Below are 26,616 nucleotides of genomic sequence, written 5' to 3'. Positions count from 1 at the left end.
GGAGAAGGAATCAAGAGTTTCTCTGCAAGGACCCTAGTGGTATTGTGGGGGGAAAGTGTATGAGCTTCACATAATAAAGATTTCAAAGTAGCTTTCCATTTCTCTGTAGTACTGTTCTAAGGTAAGAAGGTGCTATTGGGTTTGTCCTCAAATAATTGTTTAAATTACAAAACTCTGTCTTTATATGGAGTAACACTTTCATTTCTACCTATTGTTCTACTATAATAATGCTTAAAACTCTGCTCCTTCTTCCCAATCCTCCCCCCTCTATGATTCGCTGCTCGCTACCAGCCGTTATTGATGAATGAGAAGAGAAACTGTGCTGCATAACCAGAAAGTTATTACTTGATGGTTTTCTTTCTGCTAGCAGCTCCTCAATCCATCCTGATAAACAACTGGAAAAGAATCTCTTTGCCTTAGGGTTCATTGATGTATCAAGCCGGTTGTCTTAATGGTAATAATCGGTTCCTGGAGTATTTCTACAGCTTTGGAAGAACTCTCCTGGTGACCTGAGCTGAAGGGCGGGGCTTAGTCCTGGGGTTTCCAGCAACAACTCTGGGTCATCTCTGAATTCCACAGGTGTGGCACATTGACTCATTAGAGATGAATGAGGAGAGAAGCTGTTAGCAGAAAGAAAATGATCAGATAATAAATTCCACTTTCCTAATAAAGCAATCACTAGAAATCAGGCACATCACCAGCTAAACCAACGTGCTCATCCACACCATAATGACATACTTAGAGTTCTTTGACATTCTGTGTGCTCAAAGCACTATAGAGACATTATCTAGTGAATGCTCACAACTCCCGTGTGAGTTAGGTCGGTAAACATTATCTCCATTTTTATAAATGGGTAAACAGACACAGAGATGATGTGGTTCGGCAAAGGCTTCCTCAGCTCACATGCCTTAATACCCAAACTTCATAATACACAAACCACGCTCATATATTCTTCTTTATTTTTTTGGTGGTGGTCATGCATGTTTTTAAGGTAGATTATTTTTTCACACTTAAAAAAGGAAAATAAAAGGTCCAATTTTATCTTTTTATTTGACATAGTTTAGACAGAGAAAACTTCCATACATTCAAATACTTATAAAGTGTTTTAGATTTCTTCTGCTTGATTACCTTTTGACTAACTTTCTGTTTTTGAAATATCAGGACAAAATTCTCCCTTTTCACCCAAACCTCCCTGAGTCTCAGCACATGAGGCCTCCTAAATGACTTGAAAAACAATGCATTTTAATGTGTAGGGTTTTGTTTGTTTGCGTTATTATAAATATGAAAATATTGTGTATATTTTAATCCTCTTCTGTTCACAATCTATTTTGATTATAAAGCCAGAGTTGTCTCCTGATTACCTAACAGGGAAGCCATCCCTCTGCTTGGCCAGTAGTTTGCACAGTGAAAAGCAATATAACTTGCAAGCCAAGCCAACCATGACATTAACAATTTTTTGTTTTTCCTGTTTATACTTTTTTTCTGTTGTAAATAAGCCCACTATTCTTAGGCTACTTTAATGTTTTTGTGACCCGTTTTCAAAGGTCAAGGCAGAGATTTCATGTCTATAGATACTACAACACATGAACAGAGAATGTGCATTTCCAGTTAGATTACTAGAGAAATCAAGTTTTACACAATAACAAGTCTAAAGAGATGTGCCACAAAGCAGGAACCAGAGTGTAGTGTAGTACCCAAGCACCAAGAGAGAGCCCAATTATCTGTACACAAATTCTTATAAGTAATATTGTACAAAGGATGTCGTGTTCCTCATGGATACTGTGTGATACACAATGTCAAATGCCGGATAACTCCATAACTAGTGCAGTGTACGTGAACTGTCCATCCTGGAGTGATAAGGAACGAAAAGATTTCATATGGTCTAATAAGACAAGGCTAACCATGAGGCCCAAGGCAAACTGCTCAGGTTCGATCTTGTATGCCTAAAATGTTGTTTCTAAATCCATATTTAGGTGTCAACTTTAGACACCCAAATTTAAAAATATGGCCCTGCAGCCTAACTTTCAGAGGCAAGTCTCCACATTCCCCATTTAATTATTAGTTTTATTATTACAGTAGCGCCTATGGGCCTAATCAAGGATCAGGGCCTATTGTGCTAAGAGCTGTACAAACAAACAATAAATTGCCCTTGCTTGAGAGAGCTCACAGTTTAGGATATTGACTAGGTCAGCGGTTCTCAAACGGGGGTCTGCAGATGGGGCATTGGGGGAAATGGTGGAGTAGGTGTGGGGCCTGGGGCTGAGCAGTGGTTGAGCACCCCTGGGGAAAATTAGAAGCTGTTTTGGGGGTCCGTGAAAATTTTTAAATCAAAATGAGGATCTTCGGGTTGCTAAAGTTTGAGAACCGCTGGACTAGATGCAACAGGGATGAAACAGACAAAAATGGAGCTAGAAGAGGAGAAGACAATAATATTAGCTGCTCTGAAAATCAAGCCGTGCATCTTCAAACTATCTAGGTGTCATATTATTTAATGTCAACATACTTTGAATTGTCTTAGTGCTGTGATAAAATGTCTTTTAAAAACCAACACGATGTACAAAGGAATAACTACAAACATTTTTGGTCATTTCTCAAGGTAAGGTTGCAAGACAATTGACTCAGTTGTCTTTAGTAAATTGTTCTAGTTCTCTGGTGGTTTTTTGATGTCCCCGATATGGAAGTATAGCATTTAGGTCTTTGTTATTTCTTTCTGTTGTTATTATTTTATTTTAAAATTTTATATGATGCCATTAATTTACATTGCACTTCAAAATATGTTCCCTGTTCTAAAGAGCTTACAGTATAAGACAAATACAGAACAACAGTTCAGGAAAAGGGCAGGAAGGGGGTGATTATTAATGAAGGGAAGAGGGATTGCTGAAAAAGGCGTTTGAATGAGGAGAGAGGTGGTGGTTGGCAGATAAGGATAGAGAGAGTAGGTGTAGAAGGGCAGCAAGAGAGACTGTGTGAAACAGTTTGGGGAAAGTGGGGAGCAAAGTGAAAGGACTGAGAAGAGCATGAGTAATAAAAGCAGTGATGCAGATAGAAAGACGGTTATGTAGAGTCTTGTAAGGTGAATTTCCTGTAAGAAGACAGGAAACCAATGGAAGAATTGAAAGTTTACATTGGTCAAGCTGAGGTGGGAAGAGGTGAGAAGCACTCAGGCCAGGCAGGAGAAAGTAGAGAAGCTAAAAAAGACTACAACATGGACAAGTGTCTTGGCAACAGAGACCAAGAAGAAAGGGTGGAGTTTGGAACTATTAGGGAGAAAGAAGTGATTGGCATTAGCGAGAGACTGTATATGAGGGGAGAAGGAGAGAGAATGGGCCTGGAAGACAGGAAGAAATAATTACACTGCACCAGAAATGTTCATGATCGTTTACAGGCAAGAGACAAACCACATTTATAAATTTATAATTGAAGGTTAAGACATGACTGAACAAGGAAAATTGGCCAACACTGGGTGTACTGGGACAGAGATGGTGTGTACAGTTTATATTGGTTTCAGTGATCTCAGATTGTGTAATTGACAAAACAACATTACAGTAATATTTTAAGACTTGTAAATTAACAGAAATAACTCCTGATTTAGATTTAGTAGAAAAATACAAAAATTGAGAGTAAAAAGTTAAATTTTTTTAGTCTTTTAAACCCTTATGCAATACTAAAATACATTCTGGAATCCACCTCTATTAAATGATCTTTCATTTGTGTAGCGGCTGTGCGTTCTTCTGTTTGGGAATGTTGGACACATACTGGAATAAGCCACAGTGTTGTGAGCGGCATTGGGTCCACTGGAATGTCTGCCATCTCTGCTTGGTGTTTCAGAGTGAAGCACGATATGAAAGGTAATGTCATGCTCATACTGGTCTTTCATGCGCTGTATCTTTTCTCTCGGGACACCATGACTGTTTCTTCTATAGAATTAAAATTAACAGAAAAACATAAGTATTTAGCTCTCTACATGTATCAGATGGAGTTTCTTACATTTGCAAAGTCTCCTGCTGTGTTTAGTAATGCACTAAGTCTTTTCCCTCTGGGTCAGGCTTTAACATTTTTGCTATATCTCAGCTAACCTAATTTTCAAAGCTATTTTTGGCCACTTCACTGCAAAATGTAACCCAAATATTTTTATGGGCAGCCAAGATGTAATTTTAGGTGAATCCCTTGGAACAAGTGCAAGTCCACTGAACCTGCTGCAAAGAACATGGGGATATCTTTTATTATTTTTATTAATCTTATATGTAGCTCTGTTTGATTACTAATGATGTCAGAGACATGGGTGCAGAAAGTCAACTGAGTCCTGAGAGAGTTCACATCTTCAGAAAGGCAGACAATGGCATTAGATGCCCACTCATTGATAACCAAACAACACAGGTATCAAGATCTTTTGTTGTTCAAGTCCAAGTGGAGCACAGCACCCTCCACCTAGGGCAGACTCAGGGTCCTACCAGTACAACGGAGACTACCAAAGACTTGGTAAGGCCTCTGATCTGCTGTAACAAACATTGAGGACCGGAGAATGGAAAACCCCCAAGTGAAGAGCCAAGAGACAAAGGTACTAGAATCTGCTGTCAAAAAGGGATACTCTCTAGCAAGGGGAGGCCAGAGCAAAACCAAAAGGGAAGACTTGACAGGAGGAGAGGGGGTGCAAAAGGACTCTGGACCTTCTGAAGAATATTAAGACCCAAATGGCTTTCAGAGTGGTGAGGAAACTGAGGCAGGGTCTTGCATGTGGTTGTTTTTCTATACATCTGTATATCTTTTGTGCTTTGTCTGAGTTTGCAAAGTGTGGGTGTCCCTTGCTTTAACTGTCATGTAGCCCTCAAAGAGCTAAGTAGTAAACCATGTTGGTAGAACCCTAGAGAGTGTGCATGAGCTACTGAGTTAGGCTTGGGAGGTCTGCACTGGTCTTGGGGCTTAGGGGCAACTAGGCTGAAGGGCCCCACATCCCAAGACAGGGTACCAGCATTGGAGTCTGTACCCCAGGAGTGTACTTGAAAGGCTAGTCTTAGACAGTGTCTGGACACTTCTCAGACTCAGTAGATTTGGAAATATATGAGATCCAATGTTTGGATCTAATACAGCAGTCTAGTGACCATCCACAAAGAGATGGTAGTTAGACAGGGCCATAACACCTGTCATCGAAGGTAACCCATTGTATCTTGAGACCCTAACTCTTAGTATCAGGGTAAGGGATAGGGAAGCATTTCAAAATCAGGACACTTTTTCAGTGAGTACTGACTGAATAGTTCATTGATATTCACCCTCAGTCTTTACCGGAATCACTTTCCAATGTGTTGCCTAAAATTGTGTATTTGAAAGATTTGGTTTAGATATCCACTTGCCTGACATCTGGATGAAATTTTGACATTCACACCACTGATTAATAGAATAAAATATAAATCTTAGGTAGCTGGCCCTAAAATTAATACTATGCTCAGATGTTGACTGCATGTGTGTTCATTCTGTGTGCTGTTCCAGCTTTGCAGAGATAGCAGACCTCAATTAAACTGCCCAATAAATCTACAGACTCGGTTTTTAGCAAAGGCACCTGGCCAGGTTTGTTGATAAAAGATGGTAATAGCACCTGGCAGACTCTACGAGGGTATTAAGACGTATGCTTGTCACAATGGATGCAGCTGTCAGTAGTGGGACTTTCCACTGCCCCCAGGCTCGTCAAAGACATTCCTTCTGAGATACATCTTTATACACCAGTACAAACAAGTTAAGTATTGCTCCTGATGTATTAGGGTGCCACCCATTGTCTTGTACATGTTGGTTTGATTAAAACATTTTTATTTATTATGCTGATATCCTGACCTTATCTTTAGTATGGGTCAGTGTGTTCCTGTTATCTTTGGGGAATGTGCTGGTATCAAGGTGTACTGGTGCCACCCTCTGGAATGTGCTTGTGTGAGTGCTCTGTGCCCAGCACCTCTTGGGAATATGTGTTTCTGCAATATCAGCCCTGTGCTTGCCAAATTATGTGAGCAGGGCCTGCCTCTTGCTCACAACCTGACTTTGCCTCATATCAGCAAAATTTTAACCTCTACTTTACTTTAGGCCTCTGATACAAGGCCTTATGTTTCAGGTCCTCTTCTTACTACAAATACATAATAATAATCCTTAAAACCTACTTCTGCTGTGATGCTTACAAATTGCTAACCATCCAAGACTTTTATTGTGCTGCTAAACTGTTCATTTTATTACCTCATCCCCATCCCCAAACCACTTATCACTTTGCCCACATTTCCATCCTGACACCTAGACTGTGAGCTTTCTGGGTAGGGGCCATCATCTTTCATATTTGTGTAGTACAAAATGGGGAAACTCACTGATCTTTGACAGGTTCACACCTAGTACCATAACATTAATAAAGAATCATCATCATAATCAGCTAAAAGCAACATGGATAAGGCAAACAATGCCATATTTTTGAGCCCAACAATATTTTGTCCCTTTTTATAGATGTCAGTCAAGATCTAAAGAAGGATCCTCAGAGACTGATTTATTGCATATTATTAATGTAGCATCCACTCCTCCGCAAACTATATTAAAGAAATATTATGGTTATATTTTAAATGCATAAGTCACAAAATGTTGGTATTATATTTATTCATTTATTTGTATTATCGTAGCACCTAGGTGCCCAAGACATGGACCAGGATCCTATTGTGCTAGGTGCAGAACAAAAACATGATCCCTGCCCCTAAGGATCTTACAATCTAAGGAGCCGCTTCCTGTTGATTCATACCCTTCAGCATGACTAGAGTTGTTGGATGTTAATTTTGTCCACACTGAGAGCTAAGTAACAAAACTATTCCTCAACTGTCTTCCACTAGTCATTTACTAGACTATTTCTAGTCAATGGTCAAGGAGGAAGGAGCATCTTACAGTCTTTCTCTTTCTTCTAGCACAAATGTGATAGTAATTGAGATGCAAGCTGATGAATTAAGGAAAAAAGATGTACCTTGCTAACTCTCGAACATTGAATTTCCAGTGTGTGTCAGGTTCTTGGAATATAACTTCATAGTTATTTTCACGTGCCTGATTTGAAAAAGTGCACAAATTTTAAAGCAGTTACCATCTAGATCTTTTACATCTCTTGAAGATTTATGCTAGCACTTAACATTCACTATGTGCCTAGTCACCTACCCGAGGAATTCTCAAACTTTGAGGGTGGACCATTCTTCCCATTCCTAATCACGCAGATCATCTTCTTTCCCATTCACAATTACATAACATGTCTGTGGCAACTACAGCAATTGCTTAGATGGAAAAGTGAGATTAGAAAAAAGGTATTTAAAATATTTTTATCTTTTCTAAAAGAATCCAATTTAGTAGCTGGAAAGGAGAGGGAGAGCCGGGACCACATGACCAGCCACAAGATTGTGATATTTGGGAACCTCTGATCTAGATTGCTGTTACTATGCATTTATCCACAAGTGGTGTAATTTTCATTGGAAAAATTACACACAAGGACTAGTTTGATAGCAACTGAGAGGTCACAGCCACTGCCATTATTTCCTGCATCTTGGAGGTCTCAGCCTTTTAAACTCTGACAAGATCGCAATCTAAGGTAGCAGTACTCAAGCATAACTGAATCATTAGCACTAACTGACCTCACTGTCATACTAGGAAGACTGCAAATAAAGCTCCATCTCTGCCAACCATTAAAGGCTGATACAAATGCAGCCTTTAGACTCTTTGTGTGATCTCCACACAGCGAGCCGTAAACTAAGGCCATAAATCAGGACTTTATATGTTTGTCAGATAAACAATATGGAAACTGTTAAATCTAAGACTACTATTGGGGGAAGGGAAATTACAGGTTGATCTCTCAATAATTATCGGGTAATATTTTCATGTGATTTTTGCTCTTACTTAACTAAAGGGTTTATTAGCATGTACACAGGCAAAACTCTTCACCATTTCTGCAAGGACTCAACTATTGATTAATATAACTGAAGATCAAAAGAAATTTTTTTTTAATATTTTCTTTTTTTTTCAATCAGTCCACCTCTTAAATTTCATAGCTAAGCATTTAGAATGATAGTCGATCAGAGTTTTCCCTACCATAATCACATACGGCTTCATTTCCCAAGCGTGGATGTTGGTATTATCAATAATAACCGGGGATTTCCCATTCTTCATTGCTGTATGTGCTGTAACATAACATTAAATAAAGCTCAAAAACACCAGACAACCGATGGATCCAGACTGAAAACATTCTCTGTTTGAGAGGTACTCAAAATTTATTGGACCGTGATCCCCTTCTGACAACAAAAATTACTACACAACCCCAGGAGGGGGTGACCAAAACCTGAGCCTTGCTTCCCGGGGGAGGGAGGAGGGGGATATAGCCAAAGCCCAAGGGCTTCAGCCCCAGGCAGAGGGCTTGTAACCTGAGCCCTGCTGCCCAGGACTGAAGCCTGAGCCCCTCCACCCAGGGCTGAAGCCCTCTGGCTTTGGCTTCAGCCTGGGCTCCAGCAAGTCTAATGCAAGACCTAGTGACCCCATTAAAATGGGGTCATTACCCACTTTGGGGTCCCAACCCACACTTTGAGAACTGTTGCTCTATTTGTACAGCCCCCAGCAAAGTGGGATCCCATTCCTGACTTGGACTTTGAGGGCCCATCATCATAGGTGCCGACTCCACAGGTGCTATGGGGCTGGAGCACCCATGGCAAAAAATTAGCAGGTGCTCCCCCCCACTGGCAGCCAAGGTCCCCCCACCCCCTCCTCCCCTGAGTGGTCTGTGTCCCTGCTCCTCTCCCTCCCATCACTTCCCGCCCACCACCTAACAGCTGTTTGGCGGTGCTTAGGACTTCCCAGGAGGGAGGGGAAGAGTGGGGATGCAGTGCGTTCAGGGGGGAATGTAATAAAGAGGCGGAGCGGGGACTTGGGGGAAGGGAGTGGAATTGAGGCAGGGTGAGAGTGGTGCAGGGGTAGAGGGGTTCGAGCACTCATGGGGCAGAGGGGAAGTCAGTGCCTGTGCCCATCATAATGAAAATAAATAGTAATGGACTGTAATCAGCTAATGCTTTAAAAGTTGATAGAAGATGTTAAGTAACCAATGGATGTGCTCAGCAGTAAACCCTGAATTACAAATAATATATTCTAAATATTTATATTTAGGTTTAGAACATACTTGGTTTTATATAAGCAGTAGCAATGTAAATGAAAAATTTATAAAGGTTGATTGCCAGCAGATATAAATACACTTCGGTACAATATATACTTCTGGCAGAATTTTGCCCCCGCACAGAAAAATGCAAAAGAAATCTGCAGGGGGGGGGGGGGGACACATGCCTCTTCCCCAGCAGCCCAAGCAGCGCAACTGTTCCAGCATGCTTGGAGAAGCCTCAGAGACGCAAATCGCTGCAGGGGGTTGGGGGTTGGGTGTGCACGCCTCCATGGGAGACATTGATCACTGTCAGGGGACGAGGCTGGACATGTATGCCTGCCAACAAGCGAGAGACCCTGGCATGGAGGGGTAGGGTTTTTTATTATGCACGAGGAAGGCTCTGTCCCCGAGGCAGAAATGTAGCAGCCTGCCTGCCTAGTAACATTGTTGATGTTTCTATTGTTAGTTAACTGTTCCCATTCTCAGTCAATTCCCCCAGGAGCATAAAACTTGCAAACAATTTTAAGGCTGCTATGTTGCAAGAGTGATGTAAAGCCTTATGAATGACAGTAAGGAATCAGCTAGGAAGATCTATGTGCTTTTACACTTTTTTCCTGTGCCAAAGTGGCACAATGGAGTTAGATTACAGCTCAGGATTTTATTACTTATCCATTTAAAAAAAAAGATTTTGAGGGCAAATAAAACATTTACCAAGATGTCAATAAAATGTCAGGACAGTCAGAAACAAGCACTTCCCAAAGTACCCAGCCAAGTCCAGGGCCATGATTAACAAAAGTGTATGACTTTCATGTGTGAAAGTCTGAGCAATTTAAAATGACATTCTACTTCCCCCCCTCCCCCGTTTGGCATAATGTAATTTAAATGAAAATCCAGGATTATAACTGGAATGCAGGATATTAGTTACAAGTATTTGTAAAAGCAGCAAAGAGTCCTGTGGCACCTTATAGACTAAGAGACATTTTGGAGCATGAGCTTTCGTGGGTGAATACCCACTTTGTCGGATGCATCCGATGAAGTGGGTATTCACCCATGAAAGCTCATGCTCCAAAACGTCTCTTAGTCTATAAGGTGCCACAGGACTCTTAGTCTGGATCTGTAAAAGCAGCAAACACGGCTACCCCTCTGATACAAGTATTTGTAACTTAACTTTCATGTGCTTAGGAAATGCTGAATAGTTATTGTGACTTTTTTCTGTATTGTAGTTTAAATAAATTACTAAAACAATTGAAACTGGTGTGATTATATTGCATTATTTTGACAAATAAAATATGCAGAATTTTGCAGAATTTTTAACTGTTTGGTTCTGAATTTTTAATTTTTTGGCACAGAAGCCTTCCAGGAGTAAATATAATGTTGTAATATTGATATACACAAGTTCACACTCATCAATCTCTTTAAAAGACTGTCACAATTTTCTCCCTAAAATGTTACTGTTATTCAGCTCCCAAACCTAGTAAAAATCTCTGTAAACCACCTCTTTGACACAACAAATACTTAGTATAAAAGCTACAAATCAGTCATTGTAGATGGTTAAGCTGCTATATTCTGAACAATGGCAACTGGTGTTTGTACACCACATGTCAATATCTAAATTTCACAACATATGCACTTCTATAGTGAGTGTGTACTGCTTAAAAAGTTTTTTAAAAACAAAATTAGCCATGAGTTTATCAAAGTTTGTTCATGTAATATTGAATTTATTTCTTTAACATCCTAGAGAACAAAGTTGGAGACTGTAAATCATATGGTTTTTGACAAGCCATGAACTTCATCCTAGGGTTTCACTATAATGCAAGGATACTAAGCTGAAATGCTATGGTTTTGAAGGCTGTGTAAGTACCTAGAAAGATTGATGTGAGCGAATCTATTAAGACTGAAGAAACTGGGAAATGATTTCAATCACCTCTCTTTTGGTTCCATAAGTGTGCTTCTTCTAGCCAATCATGTCTGAACACATAGGTGCCATCTTCTGTGAAGAAAAAGTCATCAGTGCTAAGAATCACAGCACCAGGAAATTCACGTTTCAGTTGTCTGAAAAATGGTGAGAGAAGAATTAATGCACATAAACCTATTCCTTTACTATATAACTTCCAAATAAAAATTTGCATGACTGACTGTGAATTGCATAATGCTTTCATTTAAAATTATTTCCTCAATCTCTTGGAAGATAGGCAGAAAGGAATGGCGTTGAAGGGCATGTTTTTGATCCCTTCCTTTAATCTATAAGAGAGATCAACAATGAGTGTCCAACATGTGAGTCTAAGCCATAAATCATGTTGACAAATCCTGTTGTCTTTATGAGTTAGCTGAAGGAGGCATGCTTGTAAAATTCCAAAAAGCTATCAATAACCTCAAGCTAATCTATCTTTTTGGCGGAAACTGAGAGAAGCTGATCATGTGAGTTTTTCCTTTAAAGAAGGAAAAACTCTTTGTACATAAAAAAAACCATCAGTTTTTCAAAGACTGTTGGGAAAAACAGGTGGAGTGGGTAAGGGGCATGGTTCGATGCCAAGTAAGGAAGATGTGATTTTCAGCTCTGTTCTACCACTTTTCATATTTTTTTCTTCTATCTTATTTCTTCATTTTTTGCTTTTTTAGCTGCATAGCACACACATCTGCATTGTCATATTTGCAAATAAATGTTAGCATGAGTAATCAAGATTTTCCTGCTCTTTTAATGTAATACAAAGAGTTTTATCACAATAATTTTTGTCTACCATTGAGTTTTTGTTGATTTATTTAGGCTTGTTAGCTGTATGTGTAATTCATACTTATCCCTTTTCCTCTAAAGTTTGTAACTTTTATTTCATTTTATAATTTTAAACATTTTTTCTAAGTGAATATGTTTAAATCTACTGATGCTAAAGTCCCTTAACATAAAATAGGTCCACTATGGGCAGAGGCACACTGCAAATTCTTCCCTATATGCTTCATGCTTAATGCATCTGCGGGAGTGACCGCTAGTTCAGTTTCCATGACCCTTTAGGCTGGAGATTACCAGTGAGAATTTAGACAGTTGTTTGCAGTACGGACACTTATGTTTTCTTCTAGATAGGAGAAGTCCAACCTTTCAAATATCCCATTAATCAGCAGTGGGAAGTAAGGATGTTCCTTTCCTATTGACTCATATTTGAAGTACAGACCTAACCATACTTTCCATCCTGTTACAAACCCCAATGGTTAGAGAATAACATAAAACACAATGAAAAAATACTATTGTTTTCCCATTAATGTGCTTGGACACAGAGTCCTTTGTTTCCATTACAAGATTGTCCACTCCTGATTTAAAAGCTAGAGAGGGGGCCTTCCTGTGTGGAAATATGCAAAGAATCCAATATGGAAATTTCCTCTAAGCATCCATCAGAGGCATGGGGTTTGCCCACCCACAGAAGAGGATACTGGGCCTTCCCAAAAACGTGATGGATCCCAGGGAGGCTTGGGCCATCTATACAGAGGTCCTGTAACACCACACATGTTCTGGCTCCGAGTGACCCCCCCTTCCCAGCTCGCCATCAACCTGATTCTCTAGCAACTCTGCTGCTCAGGGATGGTTCCAATGAGGCAGCTAAGCCTGGGCCGCCCGTCTGCATGGAAGGGATCAATAATCTATCTGCTATGCTTAGACCATTGAAGAACTGCTATAAGCAATGCTTAAAGTGTGCCTGGTCGAAAGGGGGAACTGACCCCACAAATAACATTTCTACAACTCCAGCTGGATTGTTGAGGGGTGCACTTCTGGTCAGCTTGGGGGAAACTCCCTTCTGATTGGCTGCTTTTCCCACTGCCCTTCCCTCCTGAGTGTCAGCAGCCAATCAGGGCTGTTGCAGGAAGCAGGCAGCGTGCCCTCTCCTCAGCTACCCAGCAATAATCTCACAGGAGGGGAGCAGGAAGCTAAATAGCCCACCAGCTTAGTGCAGCTATGCTCCCTTCCTCTTCCCCACCTTTCTGTGCCCAACAGGCCAGTTTCTCTGCTCCCCCCCCCCCCCCCACACCTCTCTTCAACACCCCTCCTGGGAAAAGGGAGAACGGGACCTTGCTGCAGCCTCCCAGACCTGGGAAAGTGGGAGGTGATGATCACCTGGAACTGTGGGAAGACCTGAGGGGTGGGGGGCGGGGTAGGAAGACAGATGTGGGGGCAGAGTTGATGGAGGGTCAGGCAGATGTGATAGCAAGTTCATTTCTGTAGCTTCCCCCTCCCCTTTTTTTTCAGACCATTTTAAGAACTGAGACTGAACAACAGGAGTTGTTAGTGGAGGGCAAGACATGACTGCCATTAATCAGTAACAACAGACACGTGCATAGGTTGTTCAATTTCATATTTTTTGCCGTGATTTTTTTCTACTCATACATATTATTGTTATTGGGCTTAGAATGAATTTCAAATTGGCCAGTTACTAGTTACGACCTTAAAACAGCCAGCCACTCTAAATGAGGGAAGCTCCAGTATTTGTTTTTCTTTTGGTTCAGTTCATGTGTGCAGACCCATGGGTAAGGGAAGCATTAACAGCGCTGACTATGCTGTATCCCAAGATCAAATTACGTGGTGCTTATATTACATGGTTGGTGTATTGACGTTTGTGGTGAGATAGTGTCACTTTGTACAATCAGCTACAGGGCACTTCTAGAAAATTGTCTTGTGGATTAGCCAAGCAGACATTCAGTTCATTTATTTTTATCGTCTTGCCTCTTTTAGCTCTTGTGCTCCATATATGCCTTTGTCTTTTTCTTTTTTTTGGCCACGGATCTCTCCCACCTCTCACATTTGAAGCTCACAGTCTTACCCATTATCCTTTTGTTTGATGTTGCCCTCACTTTTATTTTTTTTAGCCAATGGTCTAATGTCCTCTGCACTAAACTCTTTATTTTTCCAACCCTTTTTCAGACACAATTTAAAGTCCTGCTACCATTTTTACCTCTCTGCTTTGACTGTTGAGCCCCATTTTTTTCTCCTCTTGATTTTCCTGAGCATTGCTGCTTGGTTTGTTTTCATCATGTTCCTGCTCTACTTCTTTTTTTCTCATATTTATTTTCCACTCAGTTCTCTCTCACCTCCAACTAAGTAATAATTATTATTATTGAAAACTTTGTAATTGCAACCTCACTGTTAAGTATTTGAAGGTAACTTTCATTTGTAGCCCCACACAGGTGCAAAAGACAACACTGGCTATATGCAGTCTTGAAAAGGACATTAAATTTCTTTACTGAATAATTTCACTGTAGATTGTTCATCTTCTAAAGAAATATTTCCCAGTAGTGGTGGGGGCGCGAGCAGGGATCAGGCAAGTTAGGAGCTACAGGGCACAACAGAAGATAACATGGGTGGGAAAGTTGCAGGTGAAATCTCCCACCTTCCTCCTACGTTGCTGTGTCTGCAGATAAAATGTCAGGTGGTGCACTGAAAGCCACCCACCTTCCCTCCCTGTATCCACTGTGGCCTCCCACATAGCTAACGGGGGGGGGAGCAGCTCTTATATAGAAGACTTCAGGCTCAGGCAGCTGCCCACCAGCCCAAGTTCTTTTCTCCATTCCTTTAGCACTCAAGTCAGCCTTGGGTGCCATCAGTGGATATCATGCACCCCAGACATCATGGAGTCTTCTGGTGAATGGAGATGAGAAAGGGTCAAAACTATCACAGAAAGAGTGGAAGAGAGGAGTAGAGCCAGGTAATAGAGCAAGAAAAAAGAAAGAACAAAGGGAAAAAGTCAATAAGGAGAAGAGACAGAAAAGCAGACTCACAGGAGAGAGAAAAAAGATAGATGCCAGCAACAGTGTCAGAATATGGTTATGAAGAGCAGGGGGGACCCGTCCCCCATCCATCTCAAGAGTGCAGGGTGCTCTCAAAGAAGGGTTAAACTACCAGATCCATAATTCTTAAGCTGCAAAACTCTTTCTCAATGTATTATCGAGTTGAGCAATAGCAGGGAAGGAACTGCTTTGGGTTATCTACAAATAAACAGAGGCAGACAGACAAAGATTAATTCTGTCGTCTCTGTCTGCTGTCTGTCTGTGTACTTGTTTACCTTAATCTGCCTGCTGTTAGAAGTTCCTCACTTGTAAATTATGTTGTATAGTGCTTTAGACTGTGCAATTATTCAACATAAATTCATATCAGTAGGGTTCAGCTGTTGAGTTTGTGCCTTTTTTCCATTGTGGCTTTTATCTGCCAGTTAAATGAGTGCTATTTTATGGTAGCTACTGCCACACACAGCTGTGACTCAGTAGTTACTGGCTGATGGCCAGAACTAGCCTCTGTATTATAAAAGTTCCATAGATTGCACCATCCAAAAGCTGTATCTGCAGTGAAGAATTCAGCTGTTTGTAACTGACTATTTGTATTAGAGCCTGCCAATATATCAATCCACACTATCTTGCTCTTGTCCATACTGACATTGTTTCAACCGTTTAATTTGCATTGCCTTTGGGTATCTATCCTCCAGTTCCTGCTATAGCTACCAGAAGCAGGAAGACCCGGAGAGGCCATCAGTCCCCTGCGGGGCAGTAGTAGGAGGCCTATCTTAAGCATCTTCATGCTGTCCACATTGGCACTAAATTGGTTTAGACCTGCTGAAAGCTATTCTAATCTAAATAGTTCTTAAAAATGCAAGAAAACAGGTTGGAGCTTGTGTGAGTTTGAGGTGTATTGCAAGTGTTTTAATGAGTTAGACTGGTTAGAATGGTACATTCCTCTAGTGTATTCTATGCTTGCATCTCATGTTTCTAACTTGCCTTTTCCAGACTGTCCTGTGACTAATACATCCAGTACCTCCTATTTCTGCTTTCTATATTACTAAGTGTGGTTATTAAAAGCACTCAGGCTTTAAGATCTTTTAGTTTATTTGAGTTCAATGTAACATCTATTTCCTATAAAACCCCAATGCAGGACCAATATTTGCAATTATTTCAGTTCTGAGTAACACTGAGGTTGTGGAGATACTGACAAAATCTTCCAATATGAGTTCCTAAAGTTTGACACCTAAATGCACATTTAAACACCTAAAGCAGTGGCCTTATTTCCAAGGGTGCTGTGCACCACTATCTCCCACTGACATTACAGCTAAGGGTGTAGGAGCATGGGGTGTTCAGGATCTGTGAAAATCAGGCCACTGATTTAGGTGCCCAATTTAGGACACTCAATTTGAAAATTCTGGCCAAAACATCCCAATGGGTTAATTTTCAATTAAATGCTTCTGTATTGTATTTGCTGAAGTAATTTCATAGATAAATGTCCAATGATGGCAGTGAGAAAAAGCTATGGTACCTGTGTGTTACCATCTGGAAGTTGGTTTGAGAACAAAGATGTTGCATGACTGAGTCTCACGACAAAAATCCTGAATTCTCTCAAGTTAGGTTCATACAAAGTAAACTGAAATAACCTACAGACATTTTGTGAAGGCAGTCTGATGTGGCAGAGCCAAAGTTCATTGTGGCATATGATACAGCCTATGTATGACCCTAATGTTAGACAGAGAAAAGAAGAGCAGTTCATGTCTTTCAGAACTCTAGTGCAAGTTCTGTGCTTGAGACTTCAACTACATATTAAAATCACCTGCAGTAATAAACCATTACTCTCAGTGAAAGGAATTAATTTAATTTTGTCAGACCTCCAACCTCCAATTTCAAATGGGGAAGAAAGGAAGGAAAAATTATAAAATGTTAGTGATATTCCTAAGTTTCTTTCTATTGCCAGTCCAAGTGAATATTGGGCTCATAATCACAAAACTCAAATTTAATTATTTTTTCCTCAAATGCCTTTAAAATTAAAACATTCTACTAGAATTCTTTGAGGGGGTCCAGTGGATATAGTGTATTTAGATTTTCAGAAAGCCTTTGACAAGGTCCCTCACCAAAGGCTCTTAAGCAAAGTAAGCTGTCATGGGATAAGAGGGAAGGGTCTCTCATGGACTGGTAACTGGTTAAAAGATAGGAAACAAAGGGTAGGAATAAATGGTCAGTTTTCAGAATGGAGAGAGGAAAATAGTGGTATCTCCCAGGGGTCTGTACTGGGACCAGTACTATTCAACATATTCATAAATGATCTGGAAAAAGAGGTAAACAGTGAGATGGCAACATTTGCAGATGATACAAAAGTGCTTAAGATAGTTACTTTCCAAGAAGACTGCAAAGAGCAACAAGAGGCTATCTCAAAAATCTGTGACTGAGCAAGAAAATGGCAGATAAAATTCAATGTTGATAAATGCAAAGTAATGCACATTGGAAAATATAATCCCAACTATACATATAAAATGACACGGTCTAAATTAGCTGTTACCACTCAAGAAAGAGATCTTGGAGTCATTGTGGATAGTTCTCTGAAAACATCCACTTAATGTGCAGCGGCAGTCAAAAAAGTGAACAGAATGTTGGCAATCTTTAAGAAAGGGATAGAAAATAATACAGAAAATATCATACTGCCTCTATATAAATCCATGGTATGCCCACATCTTGAATACTGTGTGCAGATATGGTTGCCCCATCTCAAAAAAGAGATATTGGAATTGGAAAAGATTCAGAAAAGGGTAACAAAAATGATTAGGGATACGGAAAGACTTCTGTATGAGGAGAGATTAATAAGACTGGGACTTTTCAGCTTGGAAAAGAGACAACTAAGGGGGGATATGATTGAAGTCTATAAAATCATGACTGGTGTGGAGAAAGTAAATAAAGAAGCCGGGAATCGGTGACAGGATCATCACTTGATGATTACCTGTTCTGTTCATTCCCTCTATGGCACCTGGCATTGGCCACTGTTGGAAGACAGGATACTGGGCTAGATGGACCTTTGGTCTGACCGAGTATGGCTGTTCTTATGTGTGTGTTTGTGTGTAAACACAAGGGAGGGGGGTAAGAACAGCACATCCCCCTCCCAGCAGGGGGTGGGGTGAAAGCTGCACAGACCCCAGCATTGCTCCTGGTCTGCTGTCTCTGGCTGTCTTGGGCTGGCAGCCCCACCATCTTGCTTAAGTGGCTGCCCCACGAGTCGGGGTGGGCACAGAAGACGGCAGCCCAGATGTGCCTACCTTTAAAATGCAATACAGACACAGTACAGTACATGCTTTTTTTTAAAAAAAAAAATTTAATCTCTGCTGCTGCCTGATTGGTTACTTCCGGTTTCACATGGTGTCCAGTTGACCGGTCAGACCGTAACTATGGTGTTCGTAACTTTGAGGCTCTACTGTATTGTCTCCAATTTACAGATGGAGAAACTGAGCCATAGAGTTTAAGTGACTTGCCCAAGATCACAGACCAAGTAAACTGCAGAGATAGAAGAGTAGCCCAAGAATTTTGGCTTGTGGTCCTGTTCTTGCTACTACACTACATTGCAAAAGTCAAAAAGCTACATAATCTAGGCCTTCCAACCTCTGAAAAGAAGTCATGTTCACATAACTGCTTTTAAACACAGATGTCTAAACAAAATGCTCTTGGTACTTTTGCAAACAGTTACTTTTTCATCTTGCTTCAGACCTGATTCTGCCCTTGTTCTGTGCAAAGAACTCCAATTGTTTGGGTGTTTCACACACTCAGTATTGGCGAACTACAGCCCTTTCTTAGCAAAATAAGCATGAGAACCAAATTAAACAACCACCATCACACTGTCCCTGAGATCTTGGAGCAAGATCCTTGAGTTCTGTCCAGAAGTTACATTCTGCATGAATGTGCCTATATGTCTACTGGAAAGTTTGCAGGAAAGTTTAACTCCAACTGCTGCAAAATGAAAAAATATGGTGGTGTATGTGTTTAAAAAGGAACACTAACTTTCTGCCAACGTGCTGTCACCGTTGCAATGAAACCGGTATTTCTGTATGTTGATAAACTTAAACTGACCTTGTGTCTTAACTCTGATGTTGCAAAACACTGTCTTACCCTCTGTCTCAATCTTAGCCTCCAAATCATGACCTTTACTGTAAAAAAAATAGTTTAGATAGTGTAAACATAGCCCCTTCTTTTCTTTGATTGTCAGAGGAAGAGGTGGTTATCTTGAGAGGAATAATATTGTCCCCTCTGAATTGCTACTTCAAAGTTCCTTGAGCAAGAAAACAGATAAGCATCTTTTAGTAACATTCACAATTTGAGAAAATAAGCTGCTTAATCAGGACAAGTTAATTGTTATTCCTTGATGTGTGCCTTATGTCACCCCAGACACAGATCACATATTTCACATGGTGGCTTTGATATTCATCCTCATAGCTATCTAGACTGCATCTGCAGGGTGTTTGTAAACTCAAAACTAGCACTACCAGTTTCATCCCATTGGTATTTAGGGCTAACAGCTTCCAATATATTTGTGCTTCAAAAAGAAAATTATATTACATAATGTACATTACAAATTATGAATCATTAGCACATTTGATATTTTCTGTTTTTTAGAAGCATATATGTAAATGCCTATTGACAATAGCATAAGCTTACATTAATTGAAAGGAGATGTTTACATTTGACTTTGTAAAGTAACCAAACTGAAACACTGTAAGTAAAAGGTTCTCATGTTTTCAGTAAACTCTTTTACTGTCGATGTAAAAGGCTAATTGTCAGAAGTTTTCTCTTTTGACCTTTATTATTTAAAGTGCACACAGTACTCCTAAAAATCACCCGTGTCAGTCTACCCATATTAAGTACATGTTGATTTTTGACTGAAGTTGAAGTTATATAGTACCATTATCAATAGTGTCACCATAAATACTACCCTGAACAACACAACGCCTACATTTTATCAATATCTACACCAGGCATTGAAAATGGGAAATTTTGTGACTAATACAAATTTAGTAGTAGATTTTGAGCAGAACTGTAAAAAGAAAAACCCACATATTAGTTAGATTAGTACACACAAAACCATATAGAGAAAGAAAAGACAGAAAACATGGCTGGTAGCAAGATCAAAGGATGGTTGTAACTGAACCTTATCATCTCTGTTTTTTTATTATTAAACAATGTCATTGGACTTTAAGTACTAAAATGTGATAGGGAACATTTGTCTAACTGTTAATATGAATTCACATGGGTTGGGCCATTTTATTGCCTAACAACATACACTCTATTGTCTTAGTGTGATTATAAAATATATAACTTTTATTTACAATAAATTGTTTAAATATTTTGTATCTTGCTAAACAATAATTTTGTCATTAGAATGGACAGAATAAGACTGCTTTAGGAAAACAGTATTTCCTCTATTTGTAATGAAATTCTTGTCATTCAGACATTTTGGGTATCTGCCAGCACATAAATATCTTTCTCCTTCCCCTCTCCTGTTCTGCTTGAACTCTAACACCAACTTTCCAATGGGCTTTACCTGCAAGAGGCAATTATTTGCTGCTTAGAAAGCTGAATTGGGGGTGTTTCTTGAGACTAAACTATTCTGTATGAGATCCTCACTCCTGCTCCAGCCACTTTATGCTAGGTAAAAGGGCCAGAGCAGCATAAAGGGGACCGAAAAGCCTGTATTTGGCTGAGGAGGATTTCCCTCCGCGCGGGTGCAGTGGACGAGAGCTGTGAGGCTGTTGGTCGAGGATCCTATGACAAGCCCTGGTGAAGGGGGATGTGTCAGTGGTGGGACGGGAGCACACAGCAGTGCAATTCCAGGCACTGCTGTGGCTTTTAGGGCAGCCTGGGCAGGTTGTTGTAACGTAGACAGCCCCAGGGTTGTCCAACTTATGCTGGAGACCTCTCCACCCTCCAGAATACCACAAGACTGGGAGGGGGCAAAAGTAGCGTAAAGCCACCAGATACCCTCCTCACAGTTAGAGCTGCAAGTTCTCATTCTCTGTGTATTGGTTTACTCTCTTCCGGCTAGGAACTGTATCTCTATTTGTAATAAGAGTAGTAATAATAATATACCAATAAAAAAATACAGTATGTAGAGAAAAAAACCTGAACAGTACAGGCACTGTAGAAAGGAGACGTCCCAGATAACTTATCTGATAAAAGAACTGCAAACTGTTGTAAGTGTATATAATGCACGAGAACATAGTCCATGATGGCATATGTTGCTTATGGGTTTCTAGGGAAGTCCTTGTATATGCCCATGGAAGGTCCACTTTAAAATTTTTTGAAATTTAATATATCAAGGAAAGAAAAACAATACAAAAAGAGTACCAACATCTGGTTCTTCTGGATTTTTCAAGTTATTGATGTCGCTGACACAAGGTATTGTGGGCTCTTGTGGAATGGACAAACAGCTCTCCAGTAGCTTTGTTCCTTCTTCTTGGAGAGATCCCACAAGGTCACGCTGGCCAACTGTTGTCCACTCCAAAGGCACTCATATGTAATCTGCAGGGTTCTGTCTTATCACCCCCTCCGGTCCATTGTTTATATGAAATAACTAGATGAGTTGGGAAGCATTGTAATCATGCTAATTATTATTTTTAAGGTTCACACATCATTCTGCATTCTTGGTGTTTTACAAGAATAAGGATAAAATTCAAGTCCTTTTTTACTGACAGCACTGCATATTAACTCTTCAAGGCTTCCATATAATCATTTCTGATTTAACTATATGCCTGTTTCTGTCCATGAAAACAAGTAGTTAATTTTCAACTTCATTTTGAGTGGGTGTTGAAATGCAAGTAAGCAGCTGGGGAGAGGCCTCCAGGTTCACGGATAACATTGCTGGGGAAATAATCAGAGCTTTCAGGTATTTTTAATATCAGAATTTGAAAGACATTGAATCCTAGAAAGCATACTGAAATAGATATTCCTATCATTCAGATTGGGAAAGGCATCATAGGTTACCCATATCCAACAACTGGTACAGTTCCAGTACCAGGATTTTTATTTGTTGCCTATTTAATGGCTTAGGGTTCTGATGCATCTAACACTAGTTCCACGTGCCCATTCTGTTCACGCCTCACAAAGCAAGGGATCACTGGAACATCTAGAAGGGCATTTAGTATGGTGTACACTCAAGGATCATTGCATGACTATTGACCAGAAAACTTTGGTGCGTGGACACGGGAGGATACCAGTCTCCTTCCTTATGGGGGTCATAGAGTCAGAGCAATTAAAGTGCCCCACAGCATTGTATATCACTTTCTCTGCCTCCGTAAGAAGTGGTTTACTTGAATTAGTGCCAATGTTCTAATCAGTAATTGTCTCATTGTCTTTTGTACCCACCCCATCTATACCCGTCTGACTCTTGTTTTACATTAAGGCCTTGTCTTCACAGAAACTACTGCAGCTGCGCTGTAGTGCTTCAGTGAAGACACTACCTATACCATTCTTAGGCGTCCTACCCTCCCCCAGACATTGCATAGGGAGCCTGGGTGTCTGAGGGTTGTGGATGCCAGTTAGGCATTGCATTGCTGAATTTAAGTCCTCTTGGTAGCTCTAGGCTTATGGTAACACAAATTATAAATATAATAAGCAGAGAGAGTAAGTGGTTTAATGAGTTCACACAAGAAGTCTGTTGCAGAGCCAGGAAAGAACCCAGAACACGAGTTCCAGTCTAGTGCCTTAAGCACAGAGCCATCCTTCCTTTGCTATACTTTGTGGATGCAACATATTTATCCATGCCTTTAGATTAGTAGCCCTTCTTAAGAACAGCACCAGTTTGGCACTGACCTTTCTCTGAACAGCAGCATATACAGTTACAGTGCTACAGATGTGATTAGAAGTAATTATTTCTAAGGCTAGATTGATAAACTCAATTTGTTGCAGCAGTTCTGAAGAAAAAGTAGATTGTTTTGCTTAAGGTTTTTGCAAGCTACTCTCCTCATGGGGCTGAAACCTAACTTTTTACCATTGTGAATCAATTTCTCTTGTGTTACTCCTCCCTCCTAATGGGGCATGATTAAGATGCACAAGTGACTTAACCACAACACACACACACGCAACTAATCATCGCTGCACGCAACAGTCTTTGTGAAACCAATCACATTGGTGCCTTTGCTCTTCTATGCCAGTTGTTCTCCTCGGTTCAGACATAAACTTGTGTACACATTTAACTTGCCTGTTAACTGACATCACACAGAAACAGCAGAAAAATGGGAGAGGAGATTGTCTCATATTCACAGAATGGTAGTACATAAAGCTGAATATGAAATGTACATGGACAAGAGAAAAAAAAAAGCTATACAAACTGTTAGCACATGGCAAGCAAGGCTGTAATTCTACCTTACACTAGCCTGTCACAAGGCCATATGGAACCTGTGGCCAAGCAGTAAAAGTTCCCTAGCACAATGATCTGCTCTACCTTGAAACGGGAGTAGATCAAAGTGCATTACAGAAGGTGAAGTGCAGGGCAGCAGGGTCCACATGGATAGTTAATGCACAGCAGGCTAGTGCAAGGTAGATTTACACATGAGCTTTTTTCTTCCAATAGTTGATATAGATGTGCCCCCATCCTCAACTCCCATTAGAAGACGATGCTTGATGTACTACAGTAACCTCTAACAGCGTGATGAGGGTTTTTAATCAGATTTGCACTTTGGCACAGATATTTCAGAGGAAAAAAGGATGGTTTTATACTTTAGGCAGTGGCATATATCATGGGAAAGCTGGGTTTATTCCTGACTCTGCCACAGACTTCCTCTGGGATGTGGGACAGTCAATCTCCCAATTCCTCATGCATAACAATGAGATAATACTTCCCTACCTGATAAGCGTATTGTGAGGCTACAGTAATTGGGTGAGATCCTCAAGCCCATTCCAGCCCCTTTAGGCTGAAGAAAAGGACCAGAGCAGCATAAAGGGACCTTAAAAGTCCTAGTTCCAGCTGAGGTTTCCTTCAGTACAGCCAGGACAGTAGATAGCAGTGAGCCCTGGTGCAGGAAGCATGCTGGGCGCAGGAAGGATATGTCAAGAGTGATGCCATAACACTGCAGCCTACAGGGAAACTGGGAGAGGCTGCCATAATTTAGGGGCCCCCAGGACTGTGTATGGTATGCTGGGGGCCTCTCCAACTCCTTGGTCAAGGGGAAAAAAGTGCCTTAAAGTCCCCCGTGCTATATAAAAGATGCAGCACAGAATCTCGCCCATGGTATATGTAAGGTGCTTGTATACTGTGCTGTGTAATCCAAGGTTTTTTTCTTCAATGAGGGCTGGCTGCATGGGAAATTAAGCCAAAGTAATTAACCATATGAATTCAACACATTCCTCCATGCTGATGATGCATGTTAACAAAAATAATACATCAATTAAATTTGTGACTGTGTTCCTTGAAGGAGACTTGTATGTCTCCTGCTCTGTTTTACCCACATTCTGCCATATATTTCATGTTATAGCAGTCTTGGATTATGACCCAAAACATGTTGTTCATTTTAAGAACACTTTCACAGCAGATCTGACAGAACACAAAGCAGGTACCGATGTGAGATTTCTAAAAATGGCTAAGCTCATTTGAAAGTAAAGTGGCCTTTGTTTTAGCTTTGTGTTAAACTAAAGCAATTTTTTTTTTGTCTAAGCACCAGATTGGAAAAATGAGCGGTGGAGAGTGCACAACCGGAGGAAGAAAATTGCAGAGATGAAAATTGGTCTGTGTCTGTAAAGTGGCTAGGAAGTGTTGACGGGCACAGTATACAAAGCCAAAGAATACACTAAAAGAAGAAAAGTCACAGCTTCTATGTGGTCCAATCACTGCTTATTGTACGTCGGTTCAGTGAAACTTTATTAACAAAAAGGAAACAGCGACAATTAGTTTCTACATTATCCTTCCTTCCGCAAAGGGGGAGGGAGGCAGGTTTGCCCTCCAGCGTGAACCGGCTGCTGCCACCTTGTTCACGTTACACCAACCCCACCCAGCAGCGCGCCAGACACGTGACTGCGGGTCCCGTAGCCCGGTGACAGGAGCCCGGCACTTCCTCCCCCAGCTCCGGAGCAGGGGGAGGGGCGCTACCGCCGCTGCTGTGCGGATCGTTTGGGAGCCACTTCCGGGCACTGGCAGCAGCCGCCGACCGGTCCGCGCGGCGGGGCCGCTCCCCTCAGCCTGCGCCCGTCACGGACGCCTCGGCCGGGGAGGCCGCGAGGCGGGCGCTTGGCCCCCCACACCCAGGCCAGGCTCCGGCCCGGCGCCTGCCGCGGCCGCCCCGGAGCAGGGCGGGGCGCCCCTTGCCCCAGCGGGGCCACGCCCCCCGGCGCCCCCCGTTACCTGGCCCGCGTGGTTTTCCCGGAGCCGGGCAGGCCGCGCAGCAGGTAGAGGCGTTTGCTGAAGCGGCGCCTGCGGGGCGGCGCCCGGGCCGGGGGCTGCAGGCTCAGGGCCCCGAAGGCGCGGACCAGGCTCCCCTCCATGGGCGCGGGGCGGGCAGCGGCTCGGCGGGCACTGAGCATGCGCGCTAACAGCCCAGCCGGGCATGGCCACGTGCTCCGGGGCGCGCGGGGCCGAGCTGACGGCTGGGGCAGGACGAGGGGCGGGGCCCAGGGCCCAGCTCGGGGTGGGGGGGCGGTAACCGTTACCCGGGGCGCGCTGAGCCGGCTGCAGTGCCCGCAAAGAAGGCGGGAGGGAAGGGGAGGGGGCGGTGGCTCGTAGCGACAGGTTCCCGGGGCTGTGTCCGCCAAGGCACCGTGCCGGAGCCCAGTGTCTGTCCACGGCCCCAGCTGCTCTGAGGCGGAGAGTCGCTAAAGGAGCGGCGAGTCTGTGACATGTTTCCCGCCCCCCCCCCGAGCAGTTCCAACGGTCAGTGCTTGACCGAGCAGTGGGCGAAGCCTCACAGCAGGTGACAGGTTCGCCTTGTGGGCGGCCCTTCCCTGGCCACAGGGCCGGCTCCAGACCCCAGCGCGCCAAGCAGGCGCGTGGGGCGGCCCTTTCCCGGGGGGGGGGCGGCATTTGGCTCCGGCGGACCTCCCGCAGTCATGCCTGCGGAAGCTCCACCGGAGCCGGGACCAGCGCACCCACCGCAGACCCGGCTGCGGGACCGGTGAAGGGCGGCGGAGCCCGCCGCCCTGCTTGGGGCGCTCTAATTTATAGAGCCGCCCCTGCCTGGCCAGCCACATACATGGATTTTTTTCTACACACCTTTAGTTTGGGGGCTTATATGATGTCAGGGTGGCTGATTTCCTGGGTTAATGGCAAAACTCTGGGTTCCTTTAATCCACCAAAGGGGATTCCACCTTTGTCAACTGTTATTTTGCCCCTATCCTGTACCCTTGTCCTTTTTCATGTCCCCACTTGTGTGTAGAACATGGTTCACCACAGGCCACATTTTAAAAAGTCAAAAGCATCTAGCAGCTTTTGAAAAGCCCACTAGTTGCCTAAATACGTTGAAAAATCTGGCTCTAAGCAGCACTATACTCTTATGTATTAAATCCCTCTCAAACATAAATGTCTACTGTAATTTTTATTCAAGACAGGTACACAACCGCAAGATAGATTGGCAATAGGGTGACCAGATAGCAAGTATGAAAAATCAGGAAGGGGGGTAATAGGCGCCTATATAAAACAAAGCTCAGAATATAGGGACTGTCCTATAACATCAGGACATCTGGTCACCCTAATTTAGGGTGACCAGATGTCCTGATTTTATGGGAACAAGCCC

At 42.1% G+C, this 26,616-nt stretch overlaps 1 protein-coding gene across 2 annotated transcripts; it reads right to left on the bottom strand.

Annotated features, from left to right (window-relative positions):
- Positions 1-1,031: 1,031 nt before the first annotated feature.
- On the bottom strand, positions 1,032-25,396 carry N4BP2L1 (NEDD4 binding protein 2 like 1). Of its 2 annotated transcripts, XM_045016329.1 has the most exons (5): positions 25,233-25,396; positions 11,055-11,182; positions 8,080-8,168; positions 6,974-7,050; positions 1,032-3,917 (listed from the first exon to the last, which is right to left on the bottom strand). In XM_045016329.1, exons 1-5 carry the CDS (start codon positions 25,370-25,372, stop codon positions 3,665-3,667), a joined length of 687 nt encoding a protein of 228 aa, XP_044872264.1. In that variant the 5' UTR covers positions 25,373-25,396; the 3' UTR covers positions 1,032-3,664. The 2 variants fall into 2 exon arrangements, with proteins under 2 accessions (XP_044872264.1, XP_044872272.1); XM_045016337.1 differs by lacking the exon at positions 6,974-7,050 and having other exon boundaries at positions 3,724-3,917.
- Between the last annotated feature and the right edge of the window lie 1,220 nt (positions 25,397-26,616).

The sequence above is a fragment of the Mauremys mutica genome, chromosome 1 (genome assembly GCF_020497125.1).
Source record: "Mauremys mutica isolate MM-2020 ecotype Southern chromosome 1, ASM2049712v1, whole genome shotgun sequence".
NCBI classification, from domain to species: Eukaryota; Metazoa; Chordata; order Testudines; family Geoemydidae; genus Mauremys; species Mauremys mutica.
This window is presented reverse-complemented; position numbering and strand designations above follow the sequence as displayed.

Coding starts and splice junctions, on each gene's coding strand:
- N4BP2L1 (XM_045016329.1), bottom strand. CDS start 25,372: ATGGAGGGGAGCCTGGTCCGCGCCTTCGGGGCCCTGAGCCTGCAGCCC. Junction 7,051..8,079: donor TGAAGCCGTATGTGATTATG/GTAGGGAAAACT, acceptor TTTTCAAATCAG/GCACGTGAAAATAACTATGA. Junction 3,918..6,973: donor AATGTTCGAGAGTTAGCAAG/GTACATCTTTTT, acceptor TTAATTCTATAG/AAGAAACAGTCATGGTGTCC.